This window comes from Myotis myotis, unplaced genomic scaffold, assembly GCF_014108235.1.
Source record: "Myotis myotis isolate mMyoMyo1 unplaced genomic scaffold, mMyoMyo1.p scaffold_m19_p_11, whole genome shotgun sequence".
NCBI lineage: Eukaryota > Metazoa > Chordata > Mammalia > Chiroptera > Vespertilionidae > Myotis > Myotis myotis.
The window spans coordinates 31,452,777-31,479,549 of record NW_023416315.1 but is presented as its reverse complement, the minus strand read 5'-3'; the positions used below and the strand labels follow the sequence as shown (position 1 = coordinate 31,479,549).

The 26,773-nt window shown below is 38.0% G+C and overlaps 1 protein-coding gene across 2 annotated transcripts in view; it reads left to right on the top strand.

Annotated features, from left to right (window-relative positions):
* SCIN (scinderin) overlaps positions 1 to 26,773 on the top strand; it is a 54,949-nt gene that overhangs the window by 16,712 nt on the left and 11,464 nt on the right. For both annotated transcript variants that reach the window (XM_036328026.1, XM_036328027.1), the window contains 8 exons: positions 7,712 to 7,861; positions 15,248 to 15,340; positions 17,789 to 17,921; positions 18,324 to 18,412; positions 19,709 to 19,924; positions 21,176 to 21,297; positions 22,019 to 22,109; positions 26,361 to 26,531. In XM_036328026.1, the coding sequence (XP_036183919.1) occupies positions 7,712 to 7,861; positions 15,248 to 15,340; positions 17,789 to 17,921; positions 18,324 to 18,412; positions 19,709 to 19,924; positions 21,176 to 21,297; positions 22,019 to 22,109; positions 26,361 to 26,531 (1,065 nt within the window). The remainder of the gene's footprint in view (positions 1 to 7,711; positions 7,862 to 15,247; positions 15,341 to 17,788; positions 17,922 to 18,323; positions 18,413 to 19,708; positions 19,925 to 21,175; positions 21,298 to 22,018; positions 22,110 to 26,360; positions 26,532 to 26,773) is intronic.

Below are 26,773 nucleotides of genomic sequence, written 5' to 3'. Positions count from 1 at the left end.
TGTGTTCCCTAACCTCTACCTCTTCTCCTTCCACTGTCCCATGCCACACCCATGTAGAGCTGGGCACACCTTATCTTAACTTTCCTATCACTTGGGGACTTGCTTGTAGTATTTTCCACATTGCCTACCCATTCACTTATTAACCTCACTTACTCACTTTGTTTCTAGTATATGGCCCAGAACTTAAAACCACTCAACAAGTGTTTCAACAGATGGATAGCTGACCAACACAAAGCATACAGTCTCATGTAGTTCTGTGTACAAGGGTGTAATTTTTTTCATCTATAACTCAACCTAACTATATTGCCAAGCTTCAAATTCTAAGGATTTCAATAAAACAATCTTGCCTTATTAAGGTGAAGTTTGTTTACTATTAAAGCAATGCAAACTTATCCCAGCCATCTCCTTTCTATCCCAAAGGGTGGAATGCATGTGCAATATTATGATTTGGGCCTGGGGGTTGGGTTGAGAATGGAAGTGTGAGTCTGGTTTGCAGTCTTCAGGCTTCACTTCTCTCTAACTTTCATTATGCCCTGGCCCTTTCATTCATTCCCGAGATTTGGGTTTTGGCCTCTGTCCCAAGACATTTGCTGGAAAATATCCATGGCCTCACTTTGGTCTTCTGATCTGCCCCCATATCCACCACAAGACCCCTTCTAATTCTGTCAGCAACCTGCCTCCCACTCCCAGCTTAGAAGCTCCACATTGCTTCTCCCATGGCACACACCGGGCTTGTGGGGACACTGTAGGCACATTGCTTCTCCCATGGCACACGGGAATTGGGGGGCACTGTAGGCACATTGCTTCTCCCATGGCACACGGGAATTGTGGGGGCACTGTAGGCACATTGCTTCTCCCATGGCACACGGGAATTGTGGGGACACTGTAGGCACATTGCTTCTCCCATGCCACACGGGAATTGTGGGGACACTGTAGCCATATTGCTCCAACTGTCTAGACACTGCCCACAGTCATTTCTGTTCTTATGCTCAGGATCATGGATGAATATATGACAAATATGCTGAAGGGAAAGTGTACCAAGCTCTTTTCAAAGATTCACTGCACCTGATCAAATTCTCTAGTTATCTTGTAATCTATTGTTCTATTCTTGGGCCTGACAAACTAGTCTTACACCATTTCACAGTCACCTACTCCATGGTTTCTACAATACACTCTAGGCCCTAAGGCTAAGATTAGTTCTTGATATGCAAAACTAGCTTTCTAGACTGAAAACTCACTCTTCCCCAAAAATCTTTAACAAAAGAAAGGTTCTTTTCAATTAAAACAATGTTGACTTTCAGGCTTTCATCTCTGCGATGACTTAAAAATGCTAATTTTAAAACTAAAAAACTGAGCAAAATCTTCTTTGTTCTGGATAAATTCATCCTTACCTCAAAGTAATGCATTCCACTAGATTTGTGAGGGGAGAACCTTGAGGCAACAAGAAAAGATAATGGGAAAGATAAACCTAATATCAAATCTGTAAAATGTATGGTCAATGAGAGTAGGGACCAATGGCATTTATTGTGTGCTTAGTATATGCTGGGTATGAGTATAAAGTTGACAGCTTTACGTGTTGTCAAATGGTGAGAGGCCACAAACACATACACAAGTCAGAGTATTTCACATTAGAATCATTTGGAAGAGGTTTTAAAAAAATCTATACCTGTGATTTGATCTTTAGAATTCTGATTTTAAAGTTTTGGGGTGGGACTTTGGTGTAAGTACTTATTAAGCCCCACTTCAATATGGGAAATGTCTGAAGTTGCTGGAACATTAAGGGATTATATGTTTGACGAACCAATGAGTCATTTAAACATAGTTATGTCAACTTATGTGGCTGGCAGAATTGGTTTTTGATAAGCTGATGATAAAATTTCTTTGGTGTGCCAAATACTTTGACTTGTAGAGAGAACAAGATTTCATCTACTCTCACTGTCACTATGAAAAGAACCCTCCAACGTTGTCCCCGGTCCCAGTAGGTGCCATCACTACCAGCAACTAAACTAGAATTGTCTAAATCATTTCCCCCTTTTCCTGTCCTTCAGTACATGTCCAAAGGGCATGGTTGACCAGTTCTGCAAGGTTTAGCCTACTAAATACCCCGGTATTCTTCTCTCTGTCACCATGGCTCTGCCCTAGTTCACATACAGTTGATTCCCTTCTGGTCATCAAGCCATCTGTGGCCCTGCATACTCACTCCATTCATCTTCTGTCCTTCAGTTAGAGGCATTTAAAAAACACACATATATGCCATTGATGGGGATTGAGTTGGCTTGGCTTTGAACAATAGAATAGGATATATATTGCTTATCCAAAAACAAAAACCATGTTTTAAAGTTTTTAAATTAAAAAGAAGGTAGATTGAAGACATAGTATAAACCATCATTATATTTTAAGCTATGTTTAGAGAGCTTCCAGCCTAGCAGGATAGCAAATGAATTTCTATATTTGTTTAACTAGGTGTAAGGGAAAACTAAACACAGTAAAAAAGTAAAGCCAATAGAAACAAGGAAGAGGACAAGGAATGGCCCCCTTTTATAAAATTTTAGATGGATTTAGATTAAGTAATTTAGAAAGGATGAACGGGTAGCTAGTCTGTGCTGAATTCTTTGCACATGTTATGAGTCACCATCACATTGGCTGTCTGGGGTGTTCTTTAAAGTTAGCTTCTGAAATCTGCTTCCCTTCAAGGGCATCGCTGAGCATTGTTTTATTTCTGCTCTTATTTCCTGTCCCCCAAATGAGGTTTGGCTGCACTTTGGTGTTTTACTGGTTAACCCTGACTACAGAGTTTACAGGAAATTTTAGAAACTTCTAATTTACCCCCAATATGGTTGTTTCTATAAATATCACTCACTTGCTTTTTTTTTTCTTGTTACTAGTGGGCCAAATTAATTGCCAGTAACAGATATTGTCTTTACTCTCTATTTCTTCCTTTTCTAATAACCCAGAGAAATTTTGTTTCCGTTAAGAGTTTGTATATTAAGAGTTAACTACATAGTTCAATAAACTTCTACTAGATAGTGTTCATGGGCTAGATGTACATCAACACATTTTGGCCAGAATTTAAGTGAACTTCATTCTGAATTGAGTGGATATTTCATGTTTACAGGAAGTTTATATGTCACTTATCCAAAGAAATATAACATTTAATGTTGAGTTGTTAAAGTCTTTAGGATCTTAGAAGGTAAATAGTTGCCTCTGAAACCATGTTTGCATTACAGTTTTTTAGGTCTAGCATGCTTAAATCAGTTTTATGAAAAAGGCATTTCTGCTAAATCCCAGCCAAGTATTATAAATAAAACAATTTAAGTTATAATGAAAACATTTTTGTAATAATACAGATCCACCTATCTCATCAGTTTAGATAGTTCTTAGCTCTATGCAGAATTTATTTTTTGCAGCCCACTCCTGGAATTATAAAAAGAAAATTCTTCAAGTATGGTGCCAGTTGAGTACAAAGCTTCCTTGTGCACAGTGGTGAAGTAGTCGTAACCAATGACTTCTAAATAGAGTAGCGTTGAGCGGTATGGTTTATTAATAGTACTACACATGTATTTCAGCACAGTAGAGCTCTGTTAAAATGAAATGTACTAAACACATTATCCACACATAGTGGAATATAAATTACTGAGTTGCTAAAATTGTTTTAGATTTTAAAGGACATTTATAGGTGCTGCTGCCATAATCGAATGAACTGTATTTGCATAAAAATTAATTAGCATTATATGAAAAGGGTGTTTTAATTAATATGACTATTTAACCAGTTCCGGCTTTTAGCAGTATATAATTAGAATCCATATTTTTTTGCATTTCTTGTCAGAATTAACCACTGAAAATTAAGTCTAGTAAATAAGATGTCACATTTATAAAAATAGGAGCACAGAGTAAGGTGTAAGCATAACAGAGAACATTCATTTTTGTGCTCAATAGGAAATGTTCTATAACACTTTTTTTAGTGATTCAGTCATCTTTGAGTTAAAGAGAAAACTTCTCTCTTAAAGTTTTATTATTTTGATGGGTATTTCATAGGCCTGTTTTTGCTAGTTTAAAGGTCAAAATTGTAGTCTCTAAGAAATGATGAGGAATATTTAGTACAACTAAATTTCTCTGTGAATCAATACTGCACATAAAAACTCCCAACCAAAAGTAATAAATACAAAATATTTTGGGATCCATAGGATATTGTAAAATTCAACATTAAATGATAATTATGTTTGTAAAATTATCATTATCTACAATTCACTTTTAAACACATTTCCCAAGCTTCCATAATGCTTTGCAGTTGCTAATAAAATTTTGTATGATTTTATATAATCTCTTTGAAGTAGGGGAGAGGTCATTATACCACTAAGGTAGGGAGAACAATCCTGTGTTAGATGGTTGTATAAACGCAAAGCAACTCAGTAATGAAAGTTGCTAGTAAGCCTGAGAAATTTAGAAAGCTAACTTCGGATCTACCTGCTGAATTTCACTGTAGTGTAAATATTAGAAATTTGCTTTCTCAGACCTGCTGAGAAGAGAATCATTTGCAAAATCACATGGAATGAGGTAGCAAAGAGATCAGAGCTAAGAGCCTGTACGTACTCAGGAGAGTAGCTGGCATGGCTGCATTAGATAATTAGATGGTACAGGCTCCCTGTAATTTGTGCTCCGTGCAAGGTGCTCAGGGTACCAGCAGGAGTTCTCAGCCCTGGGTGAATGCTAAAATCACTTGGGGAGGGTTCAAGAAACACACCTGGGATTACCTAAGGGTAGGGCTCAGGTATCTGTATTTTCAAAAATCATCTTCCTTCCTACCCACAGCAATCAGACAACTAAATAAATAAATAAATAAATAAATAAATGGCACAAATAGAAAAGGAAGAAGTAAAACTGGCATTATTTGCAAATGAAATGATACTATTTAGAGAGAATTCCAAAGATTCCATCAAAAAAAAACATTAGAACTGATAAATTGAGTAAAGTAGCAGATACAAAATAAATATTCAGAAATTGGACCCACTTTTATACACTAATAAAAAACTAACAGAGGCTGTCACAGCCGCGTGGCTTGGTTGGAGCATCATCCTATACACCAAAAGGTTGCGGGTTCAGTTCCTAGTCAGGGCACATACGTGGGTTGAGGGTACAATCCTTGTTGGGAACGCATAGTTTCTCTCTCTCTCTCTCTCTCTCTCTCTCTCTCTCACTCATTTCAGGTAAGCAGTAAACTATTTTTGAATAAAGAAATGACTCTGGACTAGAAATATCTTATAGCCAGAGAAAAGAGCCAATGCCTTTGAATCTTGGGCACTATGTTGTTTTGCTGTTATTAATTTATTAAAAATTGCAAACATAAAGTCACATAGCTAATAAGTGGCCACCAATGTCTGTCTCCTTCACACTTATCACTATGCTAACCCCCTCTCCAAGACTGACTAGATGAAATATGTGTGGAAACTTTTGAAAACCAAATGTAGTGCATATATATTATTAGCACTAATTGTCTGCATGTCAGTTTTTCCTCATTTTCCCACATTCATCTCTCTATCCCCAACATCTAGCTCATATTAGGCATCTAATAAATGTGACATTTTTTTAAAAAGGAAAAATACACTGACTTAGCTACTATAAAAATTGAAGGCTTTCTTTCTGCATTTATATGATTCTCCCTTTGTATTAAAACTGTGTCTTTTATTTAAAAATCTTTTTCTGCAAACACAGGAACAGAGATTATGTTTCTGTTTCTACTTGATTGGAACTATATTATTCTAGGGCTTTATTTTATCCTTGATGATATACCTTGGATAATTTTTTACGTCAGTATTGAAACTTTTTCCTCAATGTTTAACCACTGAAGTCTAGTCTCCAGTATCCATGTAATACATTTATATAGCCATCTTTCCATGGATGGGGAGTTTTGTTTTGTGTGTTTCTTTGTTTTTGTATCCCATTTTTGACTGCTATAGAATAGATTCTTAGGAGTGAAATTTTCTGATCCAAAAGCACATATTTTTTGATGATGCCAAACTGCTCTCAAAAAAAGCCTGTGTACTTATCACCCACATAGTATGCGATAATGCCCATTCCCACACCCCACCAGGCTGAGAGGTACTATTAAACTTCTCTTTCATATTTTAGTTAAACCGCATTCAATGGAGAAAATGATACTTTATTTTTATTTCACACTTGTGTCTGTATAGCTTTTGAACACTGTATCCAAGACTAAAATATATATTTTAATATAAATGTCAGCTAATATAATATACTTAATTTATAGTATATCAAGCTGTTTCTAAATAGATATCAAGTATTTTTTCTGTGTCATAATTTATATAAGTTTTATCCTATTATTGAACATGCAATGTCTTTCTAATGCTTCACTAATACAATCACATAGCAATGAAAACCTTTGTATATGTGGGTTTTTTTTCTCTTTTGAATAATTTATTAACATAAATTTTAGATAATGATATTACTGGGCCAAAAGTTTTAACACTTTCATGGCTCTTGATAAGAATTGTTCAATTGCTTTACATAAGTGTTATTTCAGTTCTTATAACCATCAAGAGCATATAACTATAACAGATTCTTGACAATCATTCTGAAATATAGTACATTTATTATTTTAAATTTATGAAATCTATATGTTTACTTTCATAAATTGTACTTATGCAAAGAATGGTGAGATATATGTTTATATTTTCCATGTTTAAAAAAATGCTTAATTTGCCCTGGCCGATTTGGCTCAGTGGATAGAGTGTCAGCCTGCAGACTGAAGGGTCCCAGGTTCAGTTCTGGTCAAGGGCACATGCCTGGGTTGTGGGCTCAATCCCCAGTAGGGGGCATGCAAGAGGCAGCCAATAAATGATTCCCTCTCATCATTGATGTTTCTATCTCTCTCTCCCTTTCCCTTCTTCTCTGAAATCAATAAAAAAACATATTTTTAAAAATAAAATAAAAAATGCTTAATTTATAATTCTGAGAGCAACAGAATACAGAATAAGATATAAATTAAATATATGAAATCATGTATGCCTCAACAACAGATCATTTAAAAAATTTTATTATTAAATTACTGGAATAACATTGGTTAATAACATTATATAAATTTCAGGTGTACAACTTTATAATAAAACACCTGTGACCTTATATTTTTTAATTTTATTTTTTACTAGGGGCCCAGTGCATGAATTTGTGCACCTTGAAAGGAACTGTGGGCTACGAGGCTGCTGTGGGCACAGAGGCGGGTCTTGGCCCTTCCTGCGCACCCCCGCCCAGCCCCTCCCACCACGGCCCCTGGTCCCCTGTCTACCTGCAGTCCCGCCCTGCCACCACTGCTCCCACATGCTGATGGCTCTGGCCCTGCTCACATTGGCTGATGGCGCGGAGCGATTAGGGCTGGTGCCAGCAGCGGGTGCAAGCGGGCGGGCACCGTCAGTGGGTGCAAGTGGCGGCTGCTGCCCTGATTGCCTCTTAGGAGCATGGGGAGGTGTAGAAGCCCTCAAAGGTAATCGGGGCCGGCAACTGCCCCTTGCACCCGCTGACAGTGCCAAGCGATCAGGGTTATGGTTAGGGTTCCGGTTGTTCTGCTGTTTGGTCTATTTGCATATTAGCCTTTTATTATATAGGATACTTCTTTGTAGTTAATCACAATGTGTATTACAATAGGTCTGAATGTTCTCCACATATCACTGAGGTGAAAAGATCTGTCTCTTTCTTTTAGGAAATTTACCAGTGGTGTGGTTCCTCATGCAACAAATATGAGCGCCTGAAGGCCAGCCAGGTGGCCATTGGCATTCGGGACAATGAAAGAAACGGAAGATCTCAACTAATTGTGGTGGAAGAAGGAAATGAGCCATCAGAGCTTATAAAGGTATTGTGACTTAGGTTGTGTTTGCAAGGTTACTACTTTTAAGGCAAGCATGTGGGACAAGGTGTGTGCGTATGTGTATTAGTTTTAACAAATTCTCTACTACTTAAGGTCAGATTCGGTAAGAGGAGATACAGTTATCCAAGTTATGGCACTGGGAAAGCAGAACATCAAGACATTTCTCTCACTGTTAATATGACTATCAAAGGAAGCCTCAATCTGCCCTGCTCTGTGCATGACAGGGGGCGGCGCCCCAACTCCCCAATCGGCCCTGCTCTGAGCCCGACCAGGGGCTGCACCTAGGGATTGGGCTTGCCCTCTGCCACCCGGGAGCAGGCCTAAGCCAGCAGGTCGTTATCTCCCGAGGGGTCCCAGACTGCGAGAGGGCACAGGCCGGGCTGAGGGACCTGAGGGACCCCCCCCCCCCCAGTGCACAAATTTTTGTGCATTGGGCCTCTAGTATACATATATTTAAAAGAAATCTGCTGAAATATTACTAATAATACCAATATTATCTTTGACATTTTTTGGATATGGCTGCTTGATATTTTCTTCATTTGCCCTTGTATTTTCAAACTTATTATAATAATTGTATATTCCTTTTTATAATAATTGCATATTCTGTTTATGATCAGAAAAAAAGGCCATCTAAAAAAATAAAATTTGGAAAGGATTACTTGGATTTCCAATAGTCAGAATGACATTGCTAATAAATTAGACCTTGAGAGCTATTCAAAACAAATTGATCTTTAATATTCTTTTAAGCCTTTGTTCTAGACATCTAATGACCACTTAAGTCTTCTAATTCTCATATTTGGAAGCAAAAATCTATATATAAAATGTATTTTAAATTGATTATAACCTCTTGTTTCAGTAGTTTCAAAGCTATACTTTGATAGAAATGGACCCAGGAACAGGATTTGTCCTTACAGAGTGGGTGGTGGAAGCAGTGTTGCATTAACTCTTAGACTAAGCTTTTCCATGGTCATCTTAAGTACCAAGCAAGTCCCTCAACCTCTCATTGGCTTTGGTTCCTCTTTTGTAAAATGAGGGATTAGACATAGTGGCTTCTATGGTCCCTTTCAGCTTAATACTCAGAGACAACAGAAACCATTTTGTCAGAAAAGCACGCTGCTTTCTGTGTGCTGTCCAAGTGGTTTAGCTTTCTTATTTACCTCTCCTTTATTTTCCAGTGTCTTTTTGTAAATTCTGGGGGAATTTAACAATGTGTTAAATATTTTGAAATTTCCTATTCATGTAGCATGATACTGGGCACATTGGAGATTTTCATCAGTAGTTGTTATCTAATTGAAATAACATTATGAGAGCCATACAAAAAAAGGTCCCTTTATAAGTTTACCAGTCAAATATTTTTAATAAGTTAAAGAGCTCCAAAAATTTTCCTTTCCTTCTCTCTGTTGTATCATATTTAAATTAGTTTCTTCATTTTACTTTAAGGCAATTATACTTAGCATGCATCCCAACCCAAAGAATCATAGTGACAAGCAGCGCATGCTGCAAGGTTATATCCTTTCACGAGCACTATATAGCCGCTCTAGCTGTTTCTGTCTACCATTTATTGATAGCTTACTATGTGCCAGGCACGGTTCAAGGCAGAATTCATTTGCTGTTTATTTTAATGAATCTTTTGTTTGGATTTCTAGTATTTAATTCAGATACCCATTCTGTTCCTCATCAATTCATCCAGTGGGGGAAGTTGTAATGTTATGAAGAACCCTACAAAGTATACTAACTGTGTAGTTAACCATATGCTGTAATAAAGTAATAATTCAAATAGTCTTTCACTTTGTCACACCAAAGTTCAACATGAAGACTGTGACCTTACTGATAAGATGTCACTTTTATATGATCAGTCCAAGTTAACACCACTTGGCAATCATTTCTGAATGAGGTACATTTTCTTTTGGTTTGCAGATGGAGTGAGGTAATAGTGATAGGACCTATAAATAGAATAATCCATGAATAAGACAGATGGACTGTATGAAAGGGTGGATCTTTGCCCCCACACAGTCTATATCTGACTTGATAAACTAACATAAATATCAAACCAGAATGCAGGTTTCTAATCTTTCCATTTATATTGCCCCTCATGCTTGTTATAGTATTAGCGATAATATATAATTTAAAAAATCTAATATTAAGACTATATTTTCTTTCCGCAATTGAGATCACTTTCTTCTTATCCCTTGTGCTAAGAATTAGCCAAAACTCAGATATCAAAGGGCCAGATCTCTACAATTCAGCGATTCACAGTTCTTTGACATTCACTATGTAGGTTAGTTTTTACAACATGTAATAATAGTTAACAGTAATATTAACTTTATATCACTTTACATGTATATCTTGTGCTAAGGAGGAGCCCAGCCCTGATATTAAAAGTTGACTCTTCAAGAGTCAACAACTCACAATTCCTTAGTATCGGTTTTGTAATTAATATTTGTTTACTATCAGGAGGAAATGTGTTCACATGTTGGAAAGAACTCTCTAAATCAAGGCCATCTGGATGGTGCTTCTAAGTCCTGTTTTGTTTTTTTCAGAGCAAAGAATCACACTGTTGTGGAACTGGGTTACATTGATAGTGCTTGGGCAAATGAAAAAGTGGTATTATGTTCGTAAGGGTATCCGGTGCATCACAATTTTCAGTTACATTGTTTTGGAGATAGATATAGATATAGATATAGATATAGATATAGATATAGATATATAGATATATAGATATAGATATATAGATACAGATAATTGTGAGTGAAATTTATTGTTATACCATTTTAAATGTGGGAACAAGGTCAGAGAGTCTCTTAGTGGTGGGTCCACCCAGTGCAGATCGCCTGAGCCTACCAACTGAAGGGATTGTCAGAAAGAGGAGGGGAGATGCTCATTGTAAAGCATAGAAATCAGGAATCCCAAAGGCAAAGGGCAGAAGTGTCCATTCCAACACTGACCAGGTAGAAATGTTCAAATGGGCATGAGGTCTTACAGAAAAAGGTCTGATGCGCCCCAGAAAAGGCAAATGGCCTAAAATCTTTACCTGAGGTTTGCTGCGGGGCAGCTCCCAGACCACCAAAGACCATGGAAATTGTCCAGGCAAGAAGGTCCCTGAGAAGCTACGTGGACATCAGAAATGCTTGGCAGACCTGTCCTGTTGGTTAAGATGAACCAGGTTAAAACAAAGCTGATACCACCGAACACTTGAATTTATCACTGAACCAGGGCCAGAGGGCTTTTAAAAAACACAGTGCTGCCCTGGCTGGTCTGGCTCAGTGAATAGATCATTGGCCTGTGGACTGAAGGGTCCAGGGTTTGATTCTGGTCAAGGGCACATGCTAGGGTTGTGGGCTTGATTCCCAGCAGGGGCGTGCAGGAGGCAGCCTGTCAGTGATTCTCTCTCATCATTTATGTTTCTGTCTCTCTCCCTCTTCCTTCCTCTCTGAAATCAATAAAAATATATTTTAAAAAATAAAAATAAAAAATAAAAAACACAATGCTGAGTTTCTATCCTAGTCTTGGACTCAGGTCCAGACTTTTGTAGTCTTTACTCCCCAAATGGCTCCAATGGGCAGCCAGTGAGAACAACTGTTCTGGCTAAATTCGTTGGCATTCTGGCTGATGTATTTTAATAACTTGTGATCTAGGTATTGATGTCATAATAACTTGTAAGTTATCTTTCCATATGAGAGTAACTTGTGAATTAGTTTCCCATATAATAATAATTTATGAGTTAACTTTAGTGTGAGTTGTACCCTCTAAATCCAATCTCAAATATGTTGATGTTACTCTAACACTGAGCTGGCTAAGTGAGGTCGCAGCTCCCTGAGAATCACCTGTGCTTTTATTTCCCTGTTAGTTTAACAAATATTTAATCTTCCCTACTAGCAAATATTTACTTGTCCTAACACAAGTAAAAACACCTTAACAACAAGACTATTCTCCCTGTTTACAATTTATTTCTATTTACCATATGCTTGTAAACTACTGATTTTTTTTTTCATTTAGGGAAAGGAAATAAAACATAAGAATTACTGAGTAATTAAAACGTTAGCTCGCAGAACCTGAGAACTTGCTTTGTTTTCAGTGAAAAATAGAAGCAGAAGGCACACTAAAACGATGAAGATAAGAAGAAGGTGATGTCTCATTTTCCATAGAGAGCAGTGGAGGCTGGGGGCTCGTACAGGGATGAAATGACATGTGACTGAAGCTCTTGCTACCATGTGTGGCTCAGGAGACATTCAGTAAGTGGTAACTATGACTGTGCGGCTAGTAATTAGCTGAACCAACCAAAGAATTTATTGCTCAGTCATGCTTCGGCCACACCCAGTCAGCCCAGGCAGAAGTTACAGCGGTGTTAGGTGAGGCCCTGGGGAGGGAAAGTTCAAGGCTCCCTTAAGGAACACCGAGAACATCAGCCTGGTTGGAGACGGTGTTTGGTAGAGACGCTGAGAAGCAGTGCAGGGTGGGTAACACCCAGCTCTGGGCGGACTTCGGAAGCCAGACGTAGGAGTTATGCTCTGTCAGGAAGCATTCGATTCAGAATGATCCAGAGTACAGATTCCTCGGCCTCACCCCTGCCTGGTACTTAGTTGCTGGCTGTTGGGAATCTGTATTTTATCAGGTTATCCAGATGTTGCTTGAACACTGAACTTGAAGACCACTGTTCCAGATATAAATCTTTATTTAGAAGTCCTAGTCTTGAAATATAGGAGTAAAGTGAAATAAAAGGCCAGTGTCCAGAGTAGATGGAAAGATGAAGGGAGACCAAGGCAGGAGGGAGTTGACAGCAGTAGGTATAACCCATGACACGGGCGATGAGGGACTTCACTAGGGTGGGAATTAAGGAATCAGTGACTCTACACATTATCATAAAAAAGCGGAATTTGACGACAAGTGGGTAGGAGATTCAAAGTGGAGGCAGCAAGTAGTCATAACTGACCACGTGATTTTCAGTTCGGGTGGATGGGAGACTGGAGAGTCGCTGGCACCAATGGTGAGCTGAGAATGGTGTCTTGTGGAAGGATCAGTTCGGTTCACGTTAGAAGGTGGTGATACTTTTAAGTGGAAACTTACAGAATATCATTAACGGAAAGGAGGGCTCCACACTTGAGTGACAGGTCTTGGCTAGAATAATAGGTGAAATTTTTATGGAACATCCTCAGATAAGGCTTCTCTGTTTCCTTTCCTCTTCAAATTGTCAAAATATGTTCTTTCCCTCACAAAGGATTGCATGAGTCAAATACTGGTCACTTGAGAAACCTTAAAAGAGTGTTTTCAATTTCGGCTTTACCCAATCTGCAGAGAAAAAAAGGAGAGCTGTGTTTGCAACTTTTTTTCAAAGATCACAGTGTATGGGGTCGTTGATGAAATGGGCACATTTAATTTTCCTCTTTCTAGGCAGGACCCTTAAGGGCTGGGCAATGTGGTGGAAACTCATTTGTGTTCCCCACTGAGGTGTTTGGTTGAACAGACTCTTCCTTAGGGTTACCTAACAATATCCCCCTACCCATGGAGTTACTAGTAAACCTGTTTCTGGTAAATCCATTGGGTTCAATTCCCAACTAAGCCAGAGTCCTTTGAGAGAGGCTAATTAAGATCCCTGGCTGATATGGGAATTGCTGCCTGAAAATGAAAAGCTAGAGAATGCCTCAAGTCTCAGAGTCACTTAGCCCCCTGAGAGACTTACTGGTATTAGCTATGTCCTTAACACAGACAATTGATTCCAAATTCTCCTGTCTTGGTTAGAGCAGAGTTACAAAAAGGTACATGAGGCGACCTGTCACTGCTCTTCAAAGATATACATACTTCTACCAAAGTAAAACTTTTAATTGCAAGTGCTTTAATTTTTGTCTTAATCTTACTTTTAGCAAAAAAGAAAAACTATATTATAATAATTTAGTATGTATAATAATTAAAGTATTTTATTTATTTTTAAATATGTATATTTTTATTGATTTTAGAGAGGAAGGGAGAGGAGAGAGAGAGTCTCATCAATCGGCTGTCTCCTGCACACCCCATACTGGGGATCAAGCCTGCAACTCAGGCATGAACCTTGACCAGGAATCTAACTGTGACCTCCTGGTTCCTGGGTTGATTGATACTCAACCACTGAGCCATACCAGTTAGGCTAAAGTATTTTATTGGTCATTGTATAAGCAAAAATATGGGCTTGTTCCCAGAGTAAATAAGTTTTTTAATGCATTTCTAAACTTGAGTCTGTGCCTGTACTCCTGCAAGGATTAGGATTTGTATACATTTTTATTGTCGTTTGCCATTCAGCAATTTGTATTTCACACAATATATTGTAAGAAATATTGAATATAAAATACAATGAATTTCGTACCTTTTGTGCATATTCTAAACTTAAATTTATATCAATATTGTTATAAAAATCACATTGTTTAGAATAAATTTACATTTTATTCTTGTCCTTAACATTCTATGATATTTGTATAAATAAATTAATCAGGATTTCTTATAGAGTTATTTTTTGTGTGTGATTTGAGTGTACAGAAATTCAAAGCAGATTCAAGTATACTTTTTATGAAATGGGTTGCTTGAGCTTTTGGATTGAATCATATATGCAACAATAAATAAATATATTAATTTGACAACTAAATTATTAAGCATCTACTATGCCCAGGCACTTTTGAAAGTGCCAAGGATAGATTAGAAAACGAAGCATGATATGGTCATCAAGAACTTGCACTTTATGTAGCTAATAATATGTCAATAATGATAATAGTACCTTACTTCAAATAGTAATTTTGAACCAAGTTTTTGTAATAGTAAATTAATTAAACCTATAGATTGCTTTTTCAAGAAGCAGAAGTCACAGAAGTAATTCTGTTGCAGAACTGAACTTAGAACTCATATTTTAATTAATTTTTTAAAAATCCTTATTGTTGTAAGTATTACAGATGTTTTTTTCCCATTGACCCCTCCCACCCCAGGCCTTCACCATACTATTGTCTGTGTCCATGGGTTATGCATATATGCATACATGTTCTTTGGTTAATCTCTTCCCACCTGTCCACCACCTCTCCCTTCCCTCTGAGATTCAGCAGTCTGTTCCATGCTTCTATTTCTGCTAATTTTTAATAATATGGACACCTCAGCTTATAAATTTGGGATTTTATTTTCTTGGAAGTTCCCATCACTAGCAAACTTAGTGTTTGTTTACTTAATGCAATTGACTGATTTGACCCATGGGAAAAGGCCAGTGTAGTATGATTGCTGAGAAATGTTTGAGCCATTTTAATTGCACATATTTTATAATCTATGTCTTTAGAAATGCTACATGTTTTTCTTTTCTTTTTTTAAAAATTCTGCATTCTTTAATGAGAGGTCTTTATCTTTCATCTGTTTACTTTTTTCCAGGTTTTAGGAAAAAAGCCAGCGCTTAGCCATGGAGATGATGACGATGACACCATAGCAGACATAACTAACAGGAAAATGGCTAAACTCTATATGGTGGGTTCACTTTTAGAGTTCTGGGTTTTTTGTTTTTTGTTAATCTTCACCCAAGGATATTGATTTTCTAGAGAGAGTGGAAGGGAAGGGAAAGACAAAGAGAATCATCAACATGAGAAGGGCGGGGATTGAACCTACAACTAAGGGACATGCCCTTGACTGGAATTGAACCCAAGATCCTTCAGTTCTCAGGGCAATGCTCTAACCACTGAGCACTGGCCAGGGCGAGTTCTGTTGTTTTTACTGGACTGGAAGGGGGGGGGGGGCGGGGAATGGGACACTTTGCTAAACTGATATTCAAAGAGAAATGTGTAGATAAAATCCATTGTTTTTGCTAGTTAGTATATTCATTAAAATTTCTCTTTTTATTACTTATTTTATTAAAAACAAATAAGGGAACTCATTGCTCTAAAAATAAAAATTTGCAGTTACTGTCCTAGTTTGCAGCAATGTGTTTTGATATATTACATTTAACAAAATGTATCCTTCATGGAGTAAAAATATTATGTAAGCTTTTTCATATAAACTCTGGATAAGCTATAAAATCTTCACTTTATTTTAAATATCCTGTTTAGCCATAGTGAAGGCTTTCCTTGTTACAGGAGAGCAAAGCTCTCAAATCAAGCAGCTGGAAGGAAGCAGGGTGAAAAACAGACCTGTCCTGGGGATTAGCAGACCCAGTTCCAAGTCACGTCTGTGGTGCATGATGGGCTGGGTGACCTTGGGCAAGACATGACCATTCTGGGGAAAAAGGAGAGAGAGAGATTAGGTTAGAAGATTACTCAGTTCCTTCGAACTCTATAATCTTATGATTTTATTGCTGATGAAGGTAACAAAAGCCACATGACATACCAGTTGAGGAGACTGTTTAAATTGGATCACTCATCTGTTCCCTCCCCTTATCACTCCCTAAGCACATGATTGGGAGCAGATTGTCATCTCCTTACAGAATTGAATAGTTTTCTCATCTGTTAGAGGAAGGAGTTACATTTGTTGCTCTTTAAGTGACTTTCTAGCCCAGAACCACTGATTTTTAAGTGAAGATCAAATTACTAACTTGTGCGGCACAACTTCCTTTTTGTAAAGGGTAAGTGGATTGCTTTCTCTCTTGATGGCAAAGGGAAATGTGGTTACCTCTTCTAAGTACACTGATAATTTTAATATAAGTCATACAGAAATATCTAAAGACTTCGTGCCTGCTTATATTCAACAGCTGAACAAATATCTTTTATGTCGCTTCATCAGATAAAATGATTCTCCCTCTTGGACAGCATTGTGGACTAAAGAAATAGTTTACAATGTGAACATGTTAATCCTGCATCATGCCTCCCTCTAGTGGATTTATCACGTATTGCATACATCTAAAATATAAAGTCCCCTTGAAAATGCAGTACTTTAATTTGGGATTGCTGAGTAAAGTGGGGCAGTAGAGTCAGCCAAGGGTGGTTTTTAAACATGCAGAATTTAAGCCCCATCATGGTGCTGCAAAACTCTGCCACTGAGCTAGGGAGGGCCCTGGAATCTGCATTTTTATCAAGTATCCAGGTGATTGTAACCTGCAAGCGGACCTTTGAAAACCAGTGACTTCTAACCTGAGCATGAATATCACTTTCAATTTTGTAAGTCCACCTTCAACTTAAAAAATGTTGTGTAGTCAATTTTCAAACTTCGGGAATCTAGATTAATAATTAATTTGTGTCAGGAAATTTACTTTGATAACTTATACAAAGTATACTTAAATCACAGTGCCAATATTGAGGAAAAAAATCTATAAAGATAAACTGTAATGTAGCAATGCCTTCCTTAAAACAATGCCTGGCATTTGGTAGGCACTCAGAAAATGTTAGCTGATTAAATATTTAAGCTTCAGCTTTTTGTGTATGCACAATGACTGTAAGATTATTATCTATCTGAAAAGATTGCTGTAAAAATTCAGAAATAATCATGTTAAATTCATAGCATGGTGCCTAGTATATGAAAACATTAACAAGCCATAGCCATTATTATTATCACCATTATTTTTTGATGTTTCAGATACAGTGTCAAAACTTAACTTTTTATGAATAGTTCTTTTATCCCAAAGAACTTTTAAAAAAGTCTTTGAGGGTATAATTGGGCTTACAGATCTTATTTGTTTTCTTTAAAACAATTTCTTTCATCAAAGTATTGTTGTTTTCATTGCATAATTTTCTCATTTCCTTGGTTAAATCTATTCCTAGCTATTTTATTGTTTTTAATACTATAGTGAATAAAATGATTTTCTTTAGATAAAAAACAAAGAAAAACCACTGGCTTGGTTGAGGTATAATTTACATACTGTAAAGCTCACCCATTTAAAGTGTACCATTTGGTGATTTTGTTACATTTGCAGAGTCGTGCAATTATTGCCATAACCTAATGTTAGAACATTTTTGTCATCCCCAAATGAGATCATAGTTTTTCTCTTAGGTTTCAGATGCCAGTGGGTCCATGAGGGTGACCCTGGTGGCAGAGGAAAACCCCTTCTCCATGGCCATGCTGCTTTCTGAGGAGTGCTTTATTTTGGACCACGGCGCTGCAAAAAAGATTTTCGTATGGAAAGGTGAGAGAGGCCACTGACTGTGTTGCTGTACTTCAGATTTATAGATATTTCTTCATTAGTGTAAAGAAAGCATCTTTTCTGATTTAAAAAGAAACCTTTCTGATCTATAAATAGCTCATATAAATGTCAGACATCAAAGCCACATTTTCTTCTATTATCATCACTTGTCAGGGATGGTGGTGGTAAAAAGACACTCGGACAATATAAATAGAATCTTTTTTTATGTGTAGTGTTCATTACTACATTGTTAAATATATTTAATGTATTAAAATTCTTGCCATTTTCTCAGTGTCATATTTAAATTAACTAATTATGTTTACTTTTGTGCACAAGTATTACTTGACCATATAATATCTTCCCTTACTAAAATTCTGTCTTTCTTTAATTTATCTTGTAATTTAGGTAAAGATGCTAATCCCCGGGAAAGAAAGGCTGCAATGAAGACAGCTGAACTATTCCTAGATCAAATGAACTATTCCACCAAAACCCAAGTATGTATAGAAATGAACTGGCTAGAAAAAAATTTGAACATGGGAGCTCATGACAACTCCACAAAACTCATGAAAGAATTTGATTTACAGTAATATATAGGTGTGAAGTCATTCTTCCCTTGTGTGCAATGGTGTGTCATATGTCCCTAGACTCTATCTGTGTGGAGGATGGAATTTTGCAGAAACTGGAGAAAACACTCCCATGAAGCTGTGTAGTGAAAATAATAGATCATCTATTTCCTCCACAGTCTTCAAGTCAAAACAGTCAACCACAGTTGAATTAACTGAGAGAGCTTATCAGTTATTCACAAGCTGTGCAGACATGGACTAATAGGTGGTTTCATCAACATCAGCTTAGACACTGGCTACTTATTCTTCCTTTCTGAACCTCTCAGACTCGTCTTTTCTCTTCTTTTATTTTTAAATCCTCGCCTGAGGACAAGTTTATTGATTTTTTAGAGAGAGAGAAAGGACCCTCTATGTGAGAGAAAAACATCGATTGGTTGCCTCCGATGCACACCCTGATTGAACCCACAACCTAGGCATGGGTTTTTTTTCTGACCAGGAATCAAACCCACAACCTTTTGGTGTACGGGACAATGCTCCAACTAACTGAGTCCTGGCACTACTATATTCATGAGATCATTTCTTCTGGGTCACAGACTGCTGTGACCTTAATGTAGAAAAAAAACTCATTTACTGCCATGATAACATAGGGAAGAACTTTATTCTTACTGTAGATATCCAGACTCAGTGGCAATAACTTCAATTATGAGGAAAAAAGGTTGGATTGTTTTAGTTTTATATTTACTAGAGGCCTGGTGCATGGATTTGTGCACTGGTGGGGTCCCTTAGCCTGGCCTGCAGACATCCCCCGAGGGGTCCTGGATTGTGAGAGGGTGCAGGCCAGGCCGAGGGACCCCACCGGTGCACTATTTGGGCCAGGGAGGGACCACAGGAGGGCTCCAGGGTGTGTCTGGCCCATCTCTCGCAGTCCCTATCAGCTGGACCCCAGCAGCAAGCTAACCTACCAGTTGGAGCGCCTGTCCCCTGGTGGTCAGTGCGTGTCATAGCGACTGGTTGAACAGTTGAATGAATGGCAGACACTTAGCATATTAGGCTTTTATTATATAGAATAACCTCCCATTTGCAGTCATTTAAGGATCCCAGCTCCTACGTTTGCTTCTGTCATCACCAAAACCAGGACAATCTTTTCATTTCCTTATTTCCTTCTTCACTACTAAATTAATGTTTTCCTTCAGTCTCTTATTTTTTTATTATTATTTTAAATTTCAGATTCAAGTTCTTCCAGAAGGAGGTGAAACACCAATCTTCAAACAGTTCTTTAAGGACTGGAGAGATAAAGATCAGAGCGACGGCTTCGGGAAAGTGTACGTCACAGAGAAAGTGGCCCAAGTAAAACAAATTCCATTTGATGCCTCAAAGTTGCACAGTTCTCCGCAAATGGCAGCCCAGCACAATATGGTGGATGATGGCTCTGGCAAAGTGCAGGTACTTACCTTCTGTTTGTGGGTTTGCTTGTTTATATCAGCAAGCCCATTTATGCCAGTATACGTGGAAATATAACTTCAGGGGAATAAACACTTGGTAAAATGTGAATTTTACTTATGAATAAAGATGGTCCAAGACTGGGAATTAAACTGGGAACTGGAAGCTAGAAGAGATGTTATCTGACCTTCAATTCCATTTTATAAAGCAGATGTTGGGATTCCAAGAAGTCAGGTGATTTGTGCAAGATCACATAAATGTCATCTTAGATCCGATATGGAACCCTGTCTTGTTTCTTGAATCAGAACTGCTCCAGCTCTCAGAACTGGGGTTGTATGCAGAGGGGGTGTTGCCCCGAATGTGCCAACGACTATCAGTTTGTCCTTCCCTCGCACATTAGAGGCATTCACAAAAACAAATTGGACATGTGTTATGTGATAAAATCAGATATTTTTAGAGCATTTGAATCAGTTCATTAATTATTCCTTGATTCCTTTTACAAAAATGCTAAAAAAAAAAATCCTATTAATTTTCCTAACTGAAATCTCTTCACACTCAGTCCACTATTGAGTCATCTAACTTCATGACAACTGGGTGATGTCTTACCTCCTTGAGGGCATGAATTGAATATTTTCTCTCTATATCCTTAGGGCTTAACACAGTGCTTGAACCAAAGTAGATAGTAAAGTGATTTAGGAAGTTGTTTTTCTTCCTTTCAAAGATGTGAAATCGGAATCTATGCCGCCGTACAGTGTTGTGGGAACTACAGAGGGAGCAGTACCCCTCATGACTGTTGTCAGAGGGCTCACAGCTTCTGGGTCTGGCTCTGTCTCCCGCTTAGACGCTCTTTTCTGGAGCTGAGCACAGCCATGTAACCCTGTGGCAGATGTGTCCTGGCTACTGCCCCATGTCAGGACATAGCATCTCTGAGATGTCCTGCCGTGCCACCCAGGGCTCCTGAAACCCAGCTCCCTCCAGGCCCTTGGGTTAACCAGGCCTTGCTGCCTTTCTCTGCTTACCGGATGGTGTGGGAAGGCTTCTATTTGAAAGCACATTTCTTCACCCGCTCGTCTCCAAATTCCTATCCTGCCCCTTTATAATACAATAACTTTTAAAATAAAAAATACTAACTTTTATTATTAACAGTTATTTAGGAATAGATCTAGACCAACTTAAAAAAAAAAAACAACTCCTGAGAAGTATTATTAGATCAAGAAAATGCTAATTTGGGTACACGTATTCCATCCCTTTCAGATTTGGCGTGTGGAAAGCAGCGGTAGGATCGAAATTAACCAAAATTCATACGGTGAATTCTACGGTGGTGACTGCTACATTATACTCTACACGTATCCCAGAGGACAGATTATCTATACATGGTAACTTTCCCTCTGTTATAAAACCTCAAGTTTCATAGAGGCCAGATATTGCTCCCAAGTTAAATGTCATGAAATTCTATGCAATATAGAATAGAATTGTCCTATAGTTATCCTAGTGATATTTCTATAGCTTGTAGTATGTCCTTTCAGTTTGATTTTGACTATATTTTGTAGCTTCTGCCCACAAGCAGGGGGGATTAGATAACAATCATTCTCTCTAATCTAGGAAAAAGGTTTTGATATGCAAAGGGGAGTGTTCTCTTAGTGGATATGTAGCTGAATATCTCATCTCCTGGGCTCAGACATTTGGTGCTATGCTCACAGAATATTCATGGAACAATGAAGTGCGTCTGATATCCAGCCTCGTAGGATTGGATCATATTCTCCTACTCAGATGGAGAATTTTCATTATGGAATATGGTTTCCCAAAATAGGCAGCTCCAACTTAAAGTCAGACAGACCCGATTACTGTCCTAAGTAATAAGGAGCTAAGCTCCTGTTTCTTTACCTGCACGATGGAGATAAGGATACCTACCACATGCAGTTCTAGACAGTACACAGGACAAGTCATGGCTCCACGGTAGTACTTGCAGAAAAACGGTGGCTTCTACAGCCATATCATGTGAAACCATAATAACTCAAGTCTCTACTCGAAATGCCTGTGTTAGAAGGTTTTAAAACTTAAATACAAGCTAATTTATTTTGCTTGGGTCCCCTCCAGGCAAGGAGCCAATGCCACGAGAGATGAGCTGACGACATCTGCATTCCTGACTGTTCAGTTGGACAGATCCCTGGGAGGACGTGCTGTGCAGGTTGGAATATTTTTACGAAGTTCAAGTTCCACTAGCCCCACTTAAACTAGCCCCCAATGTCTAGTTTAAGCCCCCCACCCCACTTGGGATGGGAACTTGACCTTTTCTATATATTACCTTTTTTTTTTTGGAATTCAAATACCTCTACTCTTGTGCCATAGTAATTCTCTCAGGCTCGGGAAGAGAGAAAGGAAACAAAATTAAAAACAACAAAAACCCAAACATACTATTAATAGACTTAAGAGCCTGAAAGGATCTTTCCTTTAGAATCTCATCATATGTCAATGTCAGTCACTTGACATTAAAACTGTGCTGAATTACCATGCCCAGCTGTTGTTAAACAGATATGATAAGGTAGATTATTCCCCCACCCTCATCCATGCAAAGATGTCAACATCTTAATCTCCTGGACCTGTGAACATGCTATGTTATAAGGCAAAGGGGAATTAAGAATAGAGATAGAATTAAGGTTGCAAAGTAACATTTCTTAAAATAGGAAGCTTATCCAGGATGATGGGGTAGATCCAGTGTAATCACAGGACCCTTACAAGTGAAACAAGGAGGCAGGCGGAGTTAGGAGGAGGCAACACGAGAGAGACTCTGCCAGCAATTGCTAACTTTAAAGATGCAAGTGGCCCCAACCCGAGGAATACAGGCAGCCTCTAAAAGCTGAAAAAGACAAAGATATGGATTCACTCCTAGAGCCTCTAAAGGCACGCAGCCCAGGGACACCTGGATGTCAGGCCAGTGAGACTCTTTTAGGACTTCCAACCTCCAGAAATATAAGATAAATTTATGCTGACTTAAGTCACTAAAATTATAATAATTGGTTATGAAAGCAATATGAATTAAATACAGCATTATAAAACAAGCACAGACGAAGATTTTAATTAATAGAACAGTGTTTACACTCCCAAATCACAAAAGTATGTAAGGAATGTCTGATGAGAGCATAGACCCTTACTTTTCCCTCTGGGTTCCAGAATTTTGACTGACACAAAGTCTAGCAAACTAGGGGGTCTGGGGGGGGGGAGTGGAGGGAGAAAGAGAAAAAGGAAAGAAAGGGGGAGAGGGGAGAGAGAACAGGAAGGAATGGGAAAAGAAAAGGAAGGAGAGAAGGGAGAGAAGGGAAAGAAGGGGAGAAAAGGAAAGAAATCACTGAGCAGGAAAGAGAGGAGAGAAGAAAAAGGAGAAAGGAGAGAATACTGTGGGAAGAGAGATGGATTCCTTATTTGGGTATTTCTAAAAATAAATAATTTGTTAAGAATGACTGAACCCACCCTTTGTAATACTTTAAGCAATACAACTAAAAAAAAGAAAAAAATGACTGAACTCAGATTCTAAATGATGTCTCTATGAATGACTCCACCGATATATCTGTATTTCTATGTATCTACGTATGTATCTGTATATAGTGCATGTATGTACCTATATCTAGATATTTAGATATATCTATCTACCTACTTAACTAGAGAGAAGTAGATTGAGATAGAGAAAGAGGGAGGGAGAGAAATATTGTGCTGACTAATTATAAAGTTTGAACGTCATGTAATGGGACTCTGGTATCGGTGTCTAGTTCTACCTGTTCTCATTGTGTCCAAGGGACCATTTCCATCCTGGTTTGACCTTCTTTCCTCTTCTCTCAAGTTCCTCTTCTCATGTTTATGATGGAATATTTGCTACTTGTTTCAGGACCCTTAGTAGCAACCACAGGAAATCCTTGGTCTTTGCTTATTTAATTCCTCAATGTGTAACTCAAATACAGACCTCAAATACAGACTTTGTTACTCTACAGTGAGCTCCAGTCTGTCTGTCTACTCTTCTTAACCCCGGGAGTGGCACTGGCTTGTTCCTTGCCTATCCAGCTCTCTTCAGTGTGTGTGTTTCTCTCTCCTTTCCTCTCTTTCCCACCCCACCCCCCCTCCCTCCCTCCCTTTCTAGCTGGAGTAGCTCACACTGCCTGGGTATTTTTTCTGGCTGGCTTTGGGAAAGGAGTTTGCTCCCATCAGTGGGGAAAAGAAACTCCCAGATTGGGGTTTAGACTGAGAGCAGGCACTGGTTTGGCCAGCATAGTAACATTTCTGATACAGTAGCACTAGGCATTCCCTTCCCAGGAATGTGCCTTACTAACTTCCTCATGCCTAATGTCAAGTGAGCAAGATTCTATATGGTATACAAATTTTTTATTTTGTTTGAAAAACTTTATGTGTAACTGCTTATTAATAATTAAATAGGTAAGTCAGATACTTCAGTACATACAATCTAAGATGTGGAGGCACAATTTGATCTTCCAGCTAGTTTCCTTTTTGCCTTGGTAGTTGTTGATAGATATACTATAAAGCAATTTAGAGCTATATGTAAAGGTGCATATTAACTTTTTAAACAATTAAATTTGGTAATTTTTAATTAAATTAATAAGATGATTGAATTTTTAAATATACTGGACTGTATTTCACCGTGAAGTATTATATTCATTCCTTGAATTAAATATTTCTAAGAACTGGCATCATCTATGCCATTTAATTTATCTTTAACACATTCCTTACCAAATTATGTAAAAACTCTGAAGATATTTATTATGCATTATAAATTCTACATTTCATGGTAAAATATTTGAGATACCCAATACATTTATTTCCCTTGTTAGCCAGTTGAATCCTAAATTGACAAAGTGGTAATGTGTAGTTTAGTCACTAGATGGCAGTAGTTTACAAAAATGCATAAGCTCAAGTTCTTAATTGCTGTTTGAAACATTCTGTAGAGTACAGTAACAGTATTGAAAATTCTTCAACTTACTTTGTCTCTCTCATTTCACAGGTAGAATGAGTCTTAATCAGTGGTCTTCTTCTTTTAGGTTGGCAATTAAGGTTTTCTCCGTGTTGTGGGAAGTGCTAAGCCAGCAGCGGTGTTAGATACTCCTAGCTAAGCTCACCCCAAGCTTTTGGGGTTGTGACTCAACAGACATTTTCATAATTTGCTACTCACTTACTTGAATACCTACTCACTGAAGGATATCTGTGAACTTAATTATTGTCAATGCTCCCTAGGCCTCCCTACAAAGGTATATGCATCAGCATTCCTACTACCTTGGCTTCTAGAAAAGGATACAACAGAGGTGAGAGAGCATTTAATCTTAGCACAGGGCAGAATAATTGACAAAAATAGGGGACCGGCACAAAATCTGAACAGTTTATATAAAAAATGCATCCACAGTTTATGCAAGAACTAGAAAGTACATTTCTAATGCAGTATCTAGTATTCAGTTAATAGGTGAAATTAGCCGAAACCGGTTTGGCTCAGTGGATAGAGCGTCGGCCTGTGGACTGAAAGGTCCCGGGTTCGATTCCGGTCAAGGGCATGTACCTGGGTTGTGGGCACTTCCCCAGTGGGAGATGTGCAGGAGGCAGCTGATCTATGTTTCTCTCTCATCGATGTTTCTAACTCTCTATCTCTCTCTCTTCCTCTCTGTAAAAAATCAATAAAATATATTTTTAAAAAAATAGGTGAAATTAAATAATTTTCCATTTATTTTCTTAAATTTTCTTATCCTGAAAAGTCTTTATAATGTATTTCTAAAATTTTATGTTAAACAAATTATTACCATTTCTGAAGTTAAGTTTAAAAATAGAAAGCAAATTCTGTTTCTTTTTATCTGTTTTTGATGTTTGGATAGAAATCATTTATCTATACCCAGATGGCTTTACAATTATTTTCTCATCTGCATTGTAGGGATGTGGAAACTATTAGTGTGTTTTTGTGTTGTCTTACTTGTGGAGGCATTTGAATGCACATCTCTTAACCTGAACAAGATCCAAAACATGTGAGAAACAAGTATTTTCCTAAACATCTGCAAAGTGTTGGTACTCTTGAAAAAAGAGTAGTTTTTATGAAAGATGGCATAATGAGTCAGCACTTGTTTTTTCTCTTCTGGAGGTATAGAGGGACATCTTACATCTTTATGCTCTCTGGAAGCAGAAAGTGGGTGCCGTATGGCAATGTTTCCCCTGAGAAGTGCTGGCCAGGAGTGTGGGGTCTGGAGTAATAAATGATTCTTAAGTCAGTGAGGAAACTGGGCTTAATGATCATCAATCCACATCTTCTGTCAATCATTATTCCTCCTGCTCTTGACTTCTGGTTTATTTTCATTTGTTTGTTTATTTGTTTTATTTTTAAAAAGAATAGTGGGAGCACAGTTGGAAATACAACCTTCTTTCATGGCACCCTTTATTTTTTTTTTATCTCCCTCCCCAGATTCGAGTCTCCCAGGGCAAAGAACCTGCTCACCTGCTGAGTTTGTTCAAAGACAAACCGCTCATTATTTACAAGGATGGAACATCAAAGAACGGAGGGCAGGCACCTGCTGCCCCCACGCGTCTCTTTCAAGTCCGGAGAAACCTGGCATCCATCACCAGGATCGTGGAGGTGATGTCACACATTCAGTAAAACCACCTGAGCCCCCAGCAAGTATTAGCCTTTAAAAGTTGGCAAGTACACTCCCTTCACATTTATAACGAAGCTGGTGTTCACAGTAAAAATAATAAAGGCAGGAGAATTGAATAATTGTTAACTCCAGACACTAGGCTTCTCACATTTGCCAACTGCATTATACCAAAGCAAATGGATTTTAAGAATAACGTAACCAATCAAGCTGTCAAAGGCATGAG